General features: G+C 42.5%; 1 protein-coding gene across 4 annotated transcripts in view; it reads right to left on the bottom strand.

Moving 5' to 3' along the window:
- Positions 1-14,740, bottom strand: part of jp (junctophilin) — a 50,008-nt gene that overhangs the window by 31,394 nt on the left and 3,874 nt on the right. For all 4 annotated transcript variants that reach the window (XM_022853708.2, XM_022853709.2, XM_022853707.2 and 1 more), the window contains exons 2-3: positions 11,945-14,032; positions 1,494-1,601 (exon numbers count right to left, since the gene is read on the bottom strand). In XM_022853708.2, coding sequence (XP_022709443.1) covers positions 1,494-1,601; positions 11,945-12,386 — 550 coding nt within the window. In that variant the 5' untranslated portion in view covers positions 12,387-14,032. The remainder of the gene's footprint in view (positions 1-1,493; positions 1,602-11,944; positions 14,033-14,740) is intronic.

Below are 14,740 nucleotides of genomic sequence, written 5' to 3' on the forward strand. Positions count from 1 at the left end.
CCCTGACAAAATATTTCTATCCTTATTTTTAAAGACATTCTTCATAGCAATAGTAAGTAAGCCGATGTGTTCATGTTGACATTTATTATAGCTTACCCTATATATATATATATATATATACATATATATATATATATATCTATAGATATATGATCATGGGATGGATTGAAATCTACGCCGCAAAATTATGATTAGTCATAGCTCCATAATATGTCAACCGTGTACCAATTTCCCTCGTGTGAGCAACACGGTTTGGCCGCAACTTTAAGATCAGTCTAAACAGAACACTTCTAACGTGGAGTCTGGTTGGACCGGGATTTTACTCACAACGGGAACCTTTACTGGGTCACCTATGCTCTGCAGTGTACTTTTGCAGCCACACGCCGTCTTTATTACCATCGAGAAAGCTAGAACTGTTTGGTATTCTGCACCTGGGAGAACTCAGGAGAACAGGAACTTGAATTAAGTACTATACTAACCTTGTTGAATGTTTGTCTGACGTTGATACTATAGGATTTGTCCTGGGATTCTCATGAATCACATTACCTTTAACCGCCAAGCCTATCATCTTAAGAAGTCACAATCACCAACTTTTCTTAGAAAGAAAAGAAACACGTGTTTGTGTCTCTTCAATTAAGTATGGATTTTCTGCTATGCTCCTTCTGGTATGTATGCGCATACCAATATGTCTTGAGCAGCCGTGCACTTAGTCAGAACGTCATGAACAGTTGATTTCGATTAATTAAATAAATCTATAATTTCGATTTATAATAATAATCAATATATATATATATATATATATATATATATACATATATATGTTTATTAGAAATTAGTCTCTTACTGACTATCGGACGCTCAAAGACCGTGATTTGCTTCCACGACAGAGCGACTTCCAGAGCCAGAATTAATTACAGTTAAAGACCGGTCATACATAGAGTCCTAACCGACAAAGATCGGCTATGATTCCAAGGATTTAGTGTAATCAACGGTTACTGAATAATGGGTACATTAAGAGCTAATACTGTCGCATCCGATAATACCAAGGGTAAGGTAATACCAAGGGCAGTCCCGCTTTGCGTCTAGGAATATACAATGTGGTATACTTTGATGGTTTCGATATTGTCCTCACGAGCTTTCCTCTTAAGCCTGGAAAATCACTGAGTCGAATATGTGGTACAAACATAAACTAGAATAAATAAATCCAACAGAAAATCCAGATGGATCCGTCGTGAACAATCTTTTTTAACACCGGAAGCTATTTCTGCCGACTGTTGCATAGCGCATAAATGTAGATACTGTCTGGGGCACGAATAGGTCACAGTAGATTATTGCTTTTTTTCTTTTATCGACGCGAGGGTCTGCAAACTGTAACTGTCCATTATAAGATTCAAAACTTACCACCTTTCTGTAGTGTTTCATTTTTCATGAGATTTATAGATGTTTCCTATATCGTATCTGCATGAATATTTTTTCACGTAAGGACAACGTACCTTGCGCTTGATGACTCGGTCTTCCGTGGACGGCGAGACCGAAAGGTGCAGACGACCGCACTCCGTAGCCGTGCCGATAACCGCGTAGCCACTGGCCTTGATATGTTCCTGAGTGAAAACGATAAAAATGACAATGGCATCAATGTTATTAACCACCACATAAGCTATGACGACGAACAGCGACATAAGTAAAAACGTTCTTAGCGACAAAAGAGTCTTCGTTCCCTGCTGTCACTTCCCTTCCGCTCCGCCTCTTGTTTCCACCTCTTCCTTTTCCTCCTTCTTAAGTCGAAGCGCGACTCAGTTGTATTTTAGTGGCTTGTCCACGGCGATTTGATAATCAAGTCCAATCAGACAAACGAATCCAGGGTCTTTCACTCCAGTCGGTTCAAGGGGACGAGCTATCCTTACCTTCTTTGATCTATCGAAGCGCAGTAGCTCCATCAAATCTTATCGCCTATAACTGAACGATTAGTTCAGCACAAACGTACGGAGATACCCGCATCCAGCGCTGGGCATTCAGCTATCATACACAAACACCGATATCTGTACCAGACCAAATGCCCCCAACATTCACAAAATCCACCCTGACACTTTTCAGTCATCCTAGTGTAAGAAAGCCAGCCACAGAGGGAGAAACTCCCTCGCTTTGTCTAGCCCGCTTTCTTAATTGGTGAATTGTTACGTTCAGCACGAATATATTCGAAACGGCAGTCTTTGCTTCCCGCTTCAATTTAGACCAGATTGCTTCTCACATCCGGGTGGCGAAACATTCTCTGATGCAAAACACGACGTCTGCTGAAGATGCACTTGGTGTCGGGCCGCTCGACAGCGACCATGGCGATGGCGCAATGGGAACGAACATAGACTGAAGAAAAACGACCGAACGGGTAGCCCAAAATTGAGCAACCGGGGTGGGTTCAGAGTCCGTCTACTGAACGGGTTCCCTTTCGAGACACGTGTTTGTTTACTCGTTGGCCTGTCATCATAGATGAAATAAAGGATGTTGCCAGCAAAGGAAAGAGAGTAGAAGAACAAAGCCATTTTTCAGGTTATTTTCGCCTCGTATGGAACAAAGGATCCTCTTTTGCCCAATATGCTCTGAAACAAGCCGTTTAGGATACGTTGCCATTGTGCCAAAACTTCCGCGAGCGACGGGGGTAGGCAAGAGCGCGCACGGGGCATTCTTTCACGGGCGGGTGAGGGGAGGGCACCAGGTGTTTCACAGATGAAATGGTATATTGCTGATGTTTGATACAGCGGTTTCTAGACAGCACAGTTAAGTACATATACTTTGAGGACAGAGGATCTTTGAATAAGGCACAGTGTCTGCTATAGAAGAAAAGGATGCCCGTTTACTCGCTAAAGGGGTGGTTCGACACACTGAAACATAAAAGGTCTGTCCAGACCGATAAGAGGCACATTATACGCTACGTTTCTTCACGGAGTCCTACCACTTCAGGCGGTGATACGACAGTGAAGATCCTTCTTATTTCTTATCTCACTTTCCGGTATTACTCACTTATAAAACTGGACACACTTTAAGATCAGCTGTATCAAATACCGGTCGAAAATACGGATTAGGCGGTCTTTTGCACTCTCTATATATACAACCTTGTACCTACATTCTCAGCTGTTTACACTTGGCTGTCTCAATCCGGAATTTTCCGCGAAGCTAAAGCTCATATCTGCATTGAAGGAAAACGCAGCGGGAAGTCAGTGCAAATTCATTCCGTGGAGGAATACTGTCCACAAAGGATACTACCGATAATAACAAATAATCTTATTAAGAGCTAAGCAGTATCTGTTTTATATTGATCTCTTTTAAATAGTATTAAATCATTATTGTAGGACTTTCTAGATGATGGAATATTGAAGTACTTTCTTAGATAGTAAGAATGTGCGGTTAATGTCAAAGTCAGATATTCATTCGGCATGATTATGTAGGCTCTCGGCTAAACCGCCGCTTCAATTAAGAAAGGACAAATCGCGTCCTGTTGCAATTGCAGGTATACCGACGTACATGAAAGACAAGAAACAACAGGAAGTTGGAAATAATTCTATATCTATTAGCCAATACGAACTTGAATCTCATTTTGATATGAAAGTACCGATATACAGGCATCAATACAGTTTAGAACTTGATCACTAGTTGGGAGATAACCTTTTAGGACATAATGTTCACATTGCTATATAGGCCTAGATCAAATTATTTATTCCTTTTGAAAGAAATATGACATGCTATGGTAAGACATGAGCGTCTAGACCGGTCACGGATACTTCTCCCGAGAATAAAGTGCTATCAGACATAATCTTTCACAAGATGTGGGTGATACCCCTGGTTGAAAACATGTAAGTAATAAACAGAATATAAGCATAGATGGAGGCCATTTTGTGTCCAAGATAACAGAACATATCTCTGTTATAATGGTACAGAATATAGCACTTGCACAAACTTCGGCAAAAGCATGTTGGCCAATGCCCTTGAGTCCCACAAATATTCTAGAGCTCAGAGACAAGCTTTGGGAAAGACTAGAAAATCACTGCATGAACCAAGCAATGAGTAACTTGCCTATCTAAGACAGACGCTCCGATCATATACCGCGGGGCCTATGCATTCGAAAAACTCGATACGAACGAAAAACTAGCGACAAAACTCTTCTGATCTTGTATGACCTGTTTACAGAAGCACTGCTTTATGGGCCCACAAGAAATTTTCAACGTCCAATACTGGATTTTTTTGGCAAAGGAATGATTTGAGTTACCAGAACTAATGTTCGCACGTGACATAACTTTGGTTTCATATACAAACCAGCACGTTGAGCTCTTGTTGTATACTACACCGTAAGTAAATCTCAGTTCTCAGTAATCCTCAGAGCGCCCCAGAGTGCTCGAAAGAAGGTTAGACGAAAAAAGCCTCGCGAAACGTATTAGAGAAAATACTAATAGCTAGCGATCATTTTAAACGAAAACATTACTATATATCAAAACATGGCAGAATACCAAATGAAAAGTATACGTTTAACCGCTGTGGCGTGCCCCTTAGCACCTGGGCATGCTTATGTCCACATTGTGGAAATGTGGTGACATTAACGTGAAATACTATCGCAATGATGTGCGAATAAGATAGTGAGATTTAGCGGAGGTGGGCCTCAAAATAACTAGGAGAAGGCCGCTACGTTACACAGACTTTTTTTTAGGACAACGACGTTACACATTCCATGACCGGTAACGCTGCCGACCTTTAACTACACAAGTAACATGTGCCATGAAGTCAAAGACAACAAAACATTCAGCGCAAAAAAATCACACGATCATCTGGATCAGCGAATACCCTTACAGCGCCTAAAACTAGTACAGGAGATGCGCTATAGCTTTATTTAGAACACCGAAAAATACCACGTATCTTTAAGTTGAAATATTTGCCGTTCCGTCACTCTTACCTTTAGTTTGGGTGGCGTCATACAAATGAAGACTTGTATGGCGGACTGTTAATACGTGGATCTGTCCATTACTGTGCGACAAGATGACGTAAAAAATACAGACCTAACATACTTATGTAGCTAAGACAATTAACTGGCTGCAACAGTCACATATATCCCAATTATTATCGTTTAAGAACAATACAGGTAGCAATAGTAGTGCTTAAGCTCATGTCAATAGAGAGTTCAAATAGTCTTTATGTTAAGTATATGTAGTATTTGCGCCACAAAATACATAGGTTTCTGCTTTAATGTGGAGTCGTAATATACGTAGTATGCTTAAGCATGCTTGTCGTCTTTTATGGGTCTATTTACCTTACAAGTGGATTAAGACATGGACGCGAACGCCCAGACGCTTCTGACTACGCCGCCGCTGCGTTAGGTATATATTTAAATGCGTATCGTCTTCGGAAGGCAGCAGGTAACACTCCAGCTGTACTGGTCAATCTCTGCCGAACATCTTCGACTTTTTTCGGGCGCTAAGGGGAGTAGCTTGTTAGAAATTACGAACTCGCCTTTGTGTTATTTGGTGATGACCTTGAAGGCCTACGTTACGGCCGCGTTACCTGCCTAACGCCTTTTAGGTTTCCAGCTTTTCCAAAATAGGATATACGCACGAGCGTTGTTGGACATTGTTAACGGCGCCACAGGAGTTTCGTTTTCACTAACAGTGAATGCTATATAGCGTATATACATGCCCGGCAGATACTGGGGGGATATAGTCCATGTATACTTTCTTCTCCTGAGAAACAACAAAGTGAATAAGTAAAGAATAACAGGCCAAGGAGAAGCCTCAAATTACGCAGTTCCCGAATTATCTGAACGAGTACGGATTATACTTAGTAATGCGCCGTTGCCCACCGACAGAAAACTGAGCGGATCGACGCAAAGACAATATATACATCTATTTTAAGGCGAGATCATCGCTTTCAATGAGTTCATCAATGGTTTTTTAGGTGCCGCTGTTGTTAGCTGACTGCTTTTCAACTGAGGCTCAAAAATGACTTAATAAATTTCTTAATAGTAACACCCACCATCTGATGTGGGCCTTTAAATCAGTCTAAATTTCCTATCCGTGAATTCATCACATGCAGTCTTCACAGCATTACAATATAGTAAGTTGCCGTTTCTTAACACAGAACTTTTCTATTTTCTAATAACAAATAATCTATTAATTATGAATATTAATAGAAATTAATTATGACTGAATTGAAATCAAGTAGGAGATCGCATTTCATTATAGGAAAAAAATTATCCTATATTATGAATTTCATTGGAACATTATGCGAATGATGTTCAAGTCATTTGACGATTTAGTGTAAGGTGATAAACAAAACCCAAATGGGCTAAGGGCCGTCCCACACAAACGGTGGCTTCTTCCTTGGTTTTGAGCAAGAGTAATATGGAAGCACAGGAACGCTAGGTGGTCCGTCTTCTGATCCTCATTGTTAAGGTGTGCCCTTCATACTTTGTCCGTTTTGACAATAGATTCAACGGAAAGTGTCGATAAAAGCAGCAGACTTAGGTACTGGCTTACGTAGGTGTAATTCTCCATGCAAATTTTTTTTACCCTAGCGATGACTCCCAATTGATACTGAATTTCGAGATTTAAATAGCTTTTTGTGCACCATCATGCTAGAGGATAGCCTCCCTTTAAGCACCCTAGCTGCCCGCGGTCGCATGAAAGTCTATAAAGCATGCAGAAAAACTTCTCTAATTATACGTTTGCCTGTCGGGACTAGGTATGCTTGCATGACGTCTTTTTACAGAACATCACACTTGGAACATGAACGCTGGCTAGAAATTTGCTTTTACCCATAATAAACACATCCTCTGCATTGTAAGGAAGCCAGCGGTGATTTCTGCGGTTAATTTCTGTATGAACGAAAAATATTTTCTTATCAGAAAAAAAATTAAACCCAACCTGCTGCTGCTTTTTGCGATAGTTAAGGCGCAGGCGTCATCGATTAAACATCTTAGCCTTACTGGCCTCGGAAAGCATACGTCTGACTTTTGTCACATGTGACGTGTACCTGAGGCTCTTGCGAACGATCCGTTGCATGTTACGTCCACTTGAATATAACGCCTACGTTAACGACCTAATTAAAACAGAGGGATCATTCGAAATGTACTTTTGGACGGATTCGATGAAGTCTGAAGTCTTCAGTATTTTTTTGTCGTGAATTTGCTGTTGTTCTGTGCTGGAATCTCGTTTCGTTCAAGAAAGAGCTGGAGTACCAAACAGCCCGGCGTAGATGCTCACTCTGTATATACAGTATAGACAGTGCACCAAGTGCCTGGGCTCTCTCTGCTCCGTCCTCTCTGTCTGTGTTTGTAAACAAGCAGCGATCGGCGGACTATTAAACAAGAGTCTCAGCAGTTTCTGTGGGTGGCCTTTCTGTCGGTCTGAAAGTCCAGGGCCGCTACAAGCGCCGTTCATTCGCTGGTCACATACTGCAGTACGAGACACGTGCTACTGACTTCCTTTAACACATCATCTTCTTTCAAGCTAAATGGTTATGCCAAAATTATCGCACTTGGGACTTTGTTCTCTGTGTCGAGCAATTATGTCGTTGACAAAGACTCTCACCCACACAAACAAGCATTCACCAAGTCACACAAACTGCATGTGAGTGTGAGAAGATGATCTTTTCCCGAACAGGGCGATGCGACGGTAGTAAGAATCCATGGCGAACTTTATCGTTATGTATTAGTAACGGTTCCTTCCTTTGGTTTCAATAAGAGCCAGCAGCTTGTCCCACCTCACTGAAAACAATCGATCTGCTGGGAATTATTTTCCTGGTCTAGTTGCTCTTGCGGCGCGGCGGCAATGACAAGTCCTCGGTCCTGAGATTTAACCCCTCAATTTTTTAACGTTTATCACACGCCAAAAATAATCCAGAACCGGAACGTCAAGAAGTTTTACAGAAGGCGAGGACGGTCAGGTCAGGTAACCCACTTGACCGGTGAAGTGGCAGTTTACGGTATGAGGCGAGATGGCTAGACTAACTATTACACACCAGCAGTTTTTCCAGTGATCATGCCGTCTGCTAAGTTCCAAGATAGGGTAAGACGATAGCTTTGTCTTGACGTAGTTTGATTGCGTGACAAAATTTAGCTAAGTTTGGGTCTGTAATATTCATATTAGTCGATGACAGAGGACAGTTCAAGTCCTATTATTATTTTAGAACTTTGTTAAGTAATTTATGAAATTTATGCTATGACCAAAGATTGCACTAAACGGATTAAGCTGTCCCGGGAAAGATAATTAATTGGCTGACATTGTTTTACATACATAAGGCAAATTAAATCCTCTAAGCTGGGATAACGCAAGAAGACAATACACAGGGACATTTTCTCCTGTTTTCTTTTCCGGAGGCAATTATGTACATATATATATAATGGAGGATGAGTTCGGGCGCGCTTACCATATAAAGGCTCTAACCGCTCAGACATATATTGTTAGCCTGCCGCATAGTTGTCCATAGTTTAGTAATAACCCAGAATCAATTTACCGCTTGAGGCAGGCCGGTCAGCAGCCGGATCGCCGACAAAAACGGTCCACCGTCGCTTCAACCAGTTAAATCGGTAACGGCATCGGGTCGTGGCCTACATGGTTTGGGGCAGTACTTGGCCTAGAGCCAAAGATTTGAGAGTGATGGAAAAAGCCGGAGAGCTGATGTGCGGAGATCAATCCACCGTATACCGTATAGAAGCACCTACAGCGCTGAGGGAATGTAAGGACAGCGTGTAGCCGCGAGGGCGGCGGGCGGTAGGAAAGCGCCGCAGCGATGACGCTCGACAGTTAAAACACGAGGTTTACAGAAGCGTGAACTATATCTGATAATCTGTAAGCATAGGAATTACAGAGTGTAACGGCTGTGTATTTAAGAAAAAAAGTAACTGTATGTATGCGGTTAAAGTATGAAAACTACAACCGCTGCTCGATACTTCGGTCTTCGACGAACGGCGCACTTCTTCAACACACATCTACATATACGTATAGTTGTATGCATATATAACATAGATTTAGCAAAACGAACGATTCCAAATAAGCGCAAATAGAAATTGGGTTGAATCGGTTGAAAAACAGTGTATATATATAAAGTGGGAACAAAACATATGGGAATAAAGGAAGTCTTCCAAGTTCAAGGATCAATCGCATTGCTTTACTTTACATTGAAATAGATGTGTACACAACACAGTTTTATGCACACACCCAACGTCAATTATTACTCTCGCTATTAACATGAAATCGGCAATGCTCCTACCTGCAAATTTCTGCAACATACACGCTCTGGATAGAACGCTAAAGATGTCAGCGGTTTCATAAGGTAACCATAGAAAACAATATTAAATATACTAATAGAACATGCTTTTTAACAGAGCAAAATTTATTTGGTAAATGACATGGGCTCTAGAATACGCTTGAAACACGAGATCCAGAGCGCTATGTGCTTACGGATGCGCTGCTCAATCGATGATTGATAATTTACTCAATTTCGTTAATATCTTATGATTTAACCAATAGAATGAACGCCGATACGTGTCCGCACAGACTTTTATCCTCTTTTATGCCGCAGACCTATGTAAGCGTTTGAGCAAGCTGATTCCGTCAAACAAGAAAGCTAGTGCTTTTAAAAGGTACTGGCAATCAGTTTTTTGCTTGAGCTTAGTTGTATCAGTTGTTTCATCGCTCGATCACTAAACACGATATGTCTGTGTCTGCGGCGATCCGTCGAAATATGTCAAACGTTTAAGTTTCTAATATCCCCTTTTCATTAGTCTAGGGTATTACGTAACACTTTTTCCCTTATGTGTCTACTAATAGGGGAGCCTTGTACGACAAATAGACTATACTTCAAATTCATGTACTAGTCGAATAATGGATTCGATATTAGGAATCACTCAATCCTCAGTCACTGTAAATATCATATGGAATTGTTCGGAAATGCCATATATCTATATAGGAGAATTACCCGCCCCACATCTTGTACTAACTCTGCAATAATAATAATAATACCGAGTGTATTACCGATGATATGCAGGTAAGCAATAGAATGTCGAGCAGCGCTCCGCAGGTGCAGTACACCGAATTTTTCGATATTGCTTAAGCTTTTTTTTGGCCAGCTCCTTGACCAAAGACAGTATACAACGTTATCTGACTGGCTGTAAAGTTCTCTGTTCACAGCAATGTGACATGTATCGGTGCCAATATGGCCAGTCAACATTATACTCGTACACAGCTAAACTCATCGTTGGTTCGCCTAAGCCGCTATCGTTTGTTTTTACTGTAACTAAGTTTTGGTATGATGCCTTCTGTATGGAGCTACCATTAAGAAATACATTTATGTCCACATCAGCGTAGGCAAGTGCAGATTCATCAAGACAAAGTAAGACGACCATATAGTCATTTGTTTAGTAATAGATTAATTACAAATTGTGCCTCTTTCAGGTACCCTCCACACTTTTGAGGACGTCACTAGTTCAGCGTTTTTTAAACCCTACTACTTGCACAGATTTGTATCTGTCTGCTATTCGTTTACTCTATTATGTAGAATTAAAACGAGTTGCGCATGTATATTCGTCACACATACACGGTCTGATCTTGCGGATAACAGTTCTATCAATTAAATGCTACTGACTTCTAACCACATATTCAGTTGTAACATAAGTAAGGGTCGCTTTTCAGTGTACAAAAAGAGTATAACGTTTTACCCAATTCCAATAGCGAATGAATTTGTAAGGTATTCACTGTGGCTCTTTATGTTCTTCCTTCGTCTTTCAAGCATCTTATATCTAGCGGCTGCAAATTTTCAGGTTTGCTGTTAGACAGCTCGTCCAGTCAAATACTCTTCATTACTAGATGTAACTTCGTTTTTCAGTATTTGAAAAAGGTGTAGGTACGAAGTCTGGAGATTATAGTAAAAGCAAAAAAGCCTGCCATGAACCTTTGTCATGTACTCCTTAGCATTGGCGCGGAAAACGAACTTTGCCTTGTCTATCGGGCCTTTTCTTGTTAGATTATCTCACTCACTCGATTCAAGTAGGCCATATACAGATTGCGGCTTATTGTCTCGATCCTCTCGCACATTCCCTAATGCAAGGAACACTTCCAGGGCCATTAAATCCAAATCCATGTTTTTTTTGGGATAAAGACCTGCCTTTATTCTGGGCCTAAGCGCCTATCTCCCGGATGCTACCTACATTTTTTTCTGCTTCATATTGACGTGGAGGCACCATTTTTCGTCACCGGTAACAATTCTGTATAGAAACTTATTATTGCATCGGCGTATTGCTCGGCGATGGGCGACATGTTGGATCCGAGTCGCATCTGTTTTCCTTACTCTGATCTTTTAGGCTCCTAATTTTTGCGTACATTTGATAGATTGAAGATGCCTGTCGAAGAGCGTATGTTTACGGTTAATTTTCTGCCCCAGTTTATAAGTTGCTGGCTGTTTTCCTTCCGAAATACCTTCAGGTGATTTTCCTTCACTTCAGATGGCTGACTGGGGCTAAATACATTCTCCAGTTTCAAGATCATTTTATTGAACTTCGCAAGCCACTCTAGAGCAGGCTGCTTAGGCGTGGAGCCTATAGCGAATACTGCACGCGACAATTCCATGCTGCTTCAATAGTTTCTTGATTCCATAAAAAGGCAAAATAGAACTGGCGTCGGAAATGCACATTTATTGACACTTAAGTTTCATTTAGGGTTTTTATTTTTAGAGCCTAAACTCAACGTAGACTTGCGCGCACTACACAATGAAATACCAACGGGCTTAGAGAGGAGAAAAAGGACCACTTTTAGATGTAAGAAAATAATAAAAAAGTAGAAGGTAGAAGGAACGTTGAAAAACGGCCATTAATTTTTTACAACGTAACACCTACGGGTGAGTGCAGCAAAAATCTTATTAGTAGATGTTATACAGTTGTTGGTCAGGGAAAAGTAGTGGTTTTAGTACTTACCACCGTCGGCGTAGGTTTCTGAGCCGTAACCGTCTTGAAGACCGTTGGCCCAGGTCCCTTCATATTTGGCGCCCGAGGTAAGGGACTGACGTACTCCATAGCGGCCCTTGCAGCCCTGAGTCCATTCACCGCGGTACACCCATTTGCCCTGTGTTTCGGCGCCGAGCCCGTGCCGTTTGCCATTTTGCCACGAGCCCTCGTAGCACGACCCGCTAGGCCACACGTATACACCGCATACTTCGAAGCCATAATTCCAGCTGCCCGAGTACTGGCCCTGGCCCTTGGGTCCGGTGCAGATACCGAAGCCGTGGGCCTTGCCGTCTTCCCAGCCGCCGATGTATGTACCACCGTCATCAAAATCGAAACGGCCTCCCGACTGCACTACGTGCGGACCGACGCCGCCGCCGCTAGCTCCGGCACCGCCCATCATCATCATAGCCATGGCAGCAGACACGCACGCTTTTGCTGCGTGCTGCGTCTGCCGCCCGTTCTAGTAAGGTGCCAGTACGGTGTCTCGTTAGCGCGTCAGACGTCACCACCTTGAATCGCTGAGAACCTTGACCCCTCCAAGGTCAAGAGCTCAGGCCGATGTTGAAGTGGCGGGAATAGGCAAAGCCTCCTCCCGCATCATGACTGGCAGCTCGGGAAACGAGTACAATTATAGTTTATAATACAACAATATAAACAATTATAGCAGTAATAACGAAATTAATTGATCGAAGGGAACGAGGCCAGAAGCAATTGCAACAGTCCGCAAATGTTGACACCGGGTCCAAAAATAGACGATAGAGGCTGGTTGATCGAACGTGAGACTGTGTATTTTACGGTAGCAGTAACAATAGCACTGACAGTGATAGTAGGCAGTAGTAATAACAACAACAATAATAATAAGTTGTTGGAGTCAGCAGGCTAGTATAGAGTCCGATTCACAACTGCTGCTTTTTCATGGTGGGTGCATGACGTACCTCCCGTGAGCGCCTCTACCTCGATCTGATCGACAGCCACTAAACGAGCAGCGAGAAGTTTGATTATGATAACCGTAGTTGTCGCAGTAATAGCAATAATCACAACAAGGAGAACAACAACTATAATAATAATAGTTATAATAGAATTGTTGATCTACGTCTACTAGGCAAACTAGTGCTGGCAATAATAGTCTGTACATAAGATGGATTTACACTCGACGGAGTCAACGCGTTTTTCCAATCGGTTCTCTAAACCGCTTGCAATAATTCTTAACAGTAGTTTAATAGTCTTTCTCAATAGAAGTGTGCGGGTAGACCTTGCGAAAGCCGAAGCTGTGCTTTGAGGGCGCGAAGCTGAAACGAGGATTGGCAAATTCGGCGGGATTTATCCTATTCGTGTAACTGTCAGGTGAGTGTGACGCGAACGGCGCTGTGGTCGAAGCTGGACTTCGTCGTAGTAGGCTGGCTGCGAGCATGACCCCACGCGAGGGTTGCCCGCTTCGTCTATACTTGGCGGTGATAACAAGAGTAGACGACAGGACCTGACGGTGAAAATCTGGCGGCGTGGCTTCTCATCGAACAGAAGTAAGGGTCTCCCGCTGTGGGTTCGACTCCTATGGCTTGAAGCTGGCTTTTTAATAATAGGTTTCGATGTCTTAACCGTGCATTGCGTAGGGACGTGATGAGTTGCGTGACTTAATGGGAGAAATTGTGAAGGACGGGTCCCGAGGTAAAGGCGAAAGCGCACCTGATTTGTTTTCGGTACGCGATTGATGCACTATGATAGATGCTGATTTTGCCTTCTAATTGATGCGTTCAGAATCAGATCACAATGGCTGGATATACTAACTGACTGAATAAGGGAAAAAATTGTGATTATATTGCACACAGCACGTATATGTACGTGATGCGTCCCGTGTTAAATGCCTAGCCAATGGTGGGTTTATTTAGTATGAATGTATTATGCCAATGGCTTCGTGCTATCGTATTGATGTCAGTATCACTAGTTCGGGGCGTACTGATATTTCGTTAGCTGCATTACGTTCGATTATCTTCGCTTGTACTTCTACGAGCGTGAGCTGTCGAACCGTTGCCTTCTTATGTGATCAGTCCACCATGTTGGCTGGAAGCAAAACAGAGAAACACCAGAATAAATTAGTAGAAATCGATATTAGTCTTCACTGCACCAGAGAAAACAAGTAAGGAAGTGTCCTCCAATAGTGTTACCTGCTGATTGCTAGCACGCCAATATGGTCGTTATGCTGACACTCGAGCCGCTTGCTGTATGGCATTTTTCCAGTGGCATGTGGCGGTCGCATGCGATCTATCGTCCTTGTTCTGTACTGCGCGAGACTCTCTCATCTACCCTCAAGGCCCGAAACCGTTTAAACCGACTGACTATATAGCCACTGCCCAGCCCATCGGTGGACCATCACGCCGAGCACCTTCGCCAGTCCCGACTCACTACCTACATCACCTTCGTTCTTTCCTGTCTGCTAGCTGGCCGGCTGCTGCCTATTGAAACAGTACTACAACCTAAAAAATCGGTGCTCTTTTGCCAACGAGGCCGTCGTTGGCAAGCCGCAAGCAGCGGTAGGGCTCCCCGGGAGCGCACTTCTTTCAGGCAATTGGCAGTAGTCAAACCAACGGGTTTCAGTGAATCATCCGTCAGTATACTTCACAAACGTCAACCAGCGAACAAAAAAACAGGACGCGCAAAGATTCAGTGCAGCAAGTCAGAATTGACAACTCATTGTAAAAAGAATCTCTTTCCAAAAAAAAAAAAATGTTGAATTAAATTTTTCCATCGGATTAAGAGCTTTCGTAAGGA

Source organism: Varroa jacobsoni, unplaced genomic scaffold (genome assembly GCF_002532875.2).
Source record: "Varroa jacobsoni isolate VJ856 unplaced genomic scaffold, vjacob_1.0 contig02006, whole genome shotgun sequence".
Taxonomy (NCBI): domain Eukaryota; kingdom Metazoa; phylum Arthropoda; class Arachnida; order Mesostigmata; family Varroidae; genus Varroa; species Varroa jacobsoni.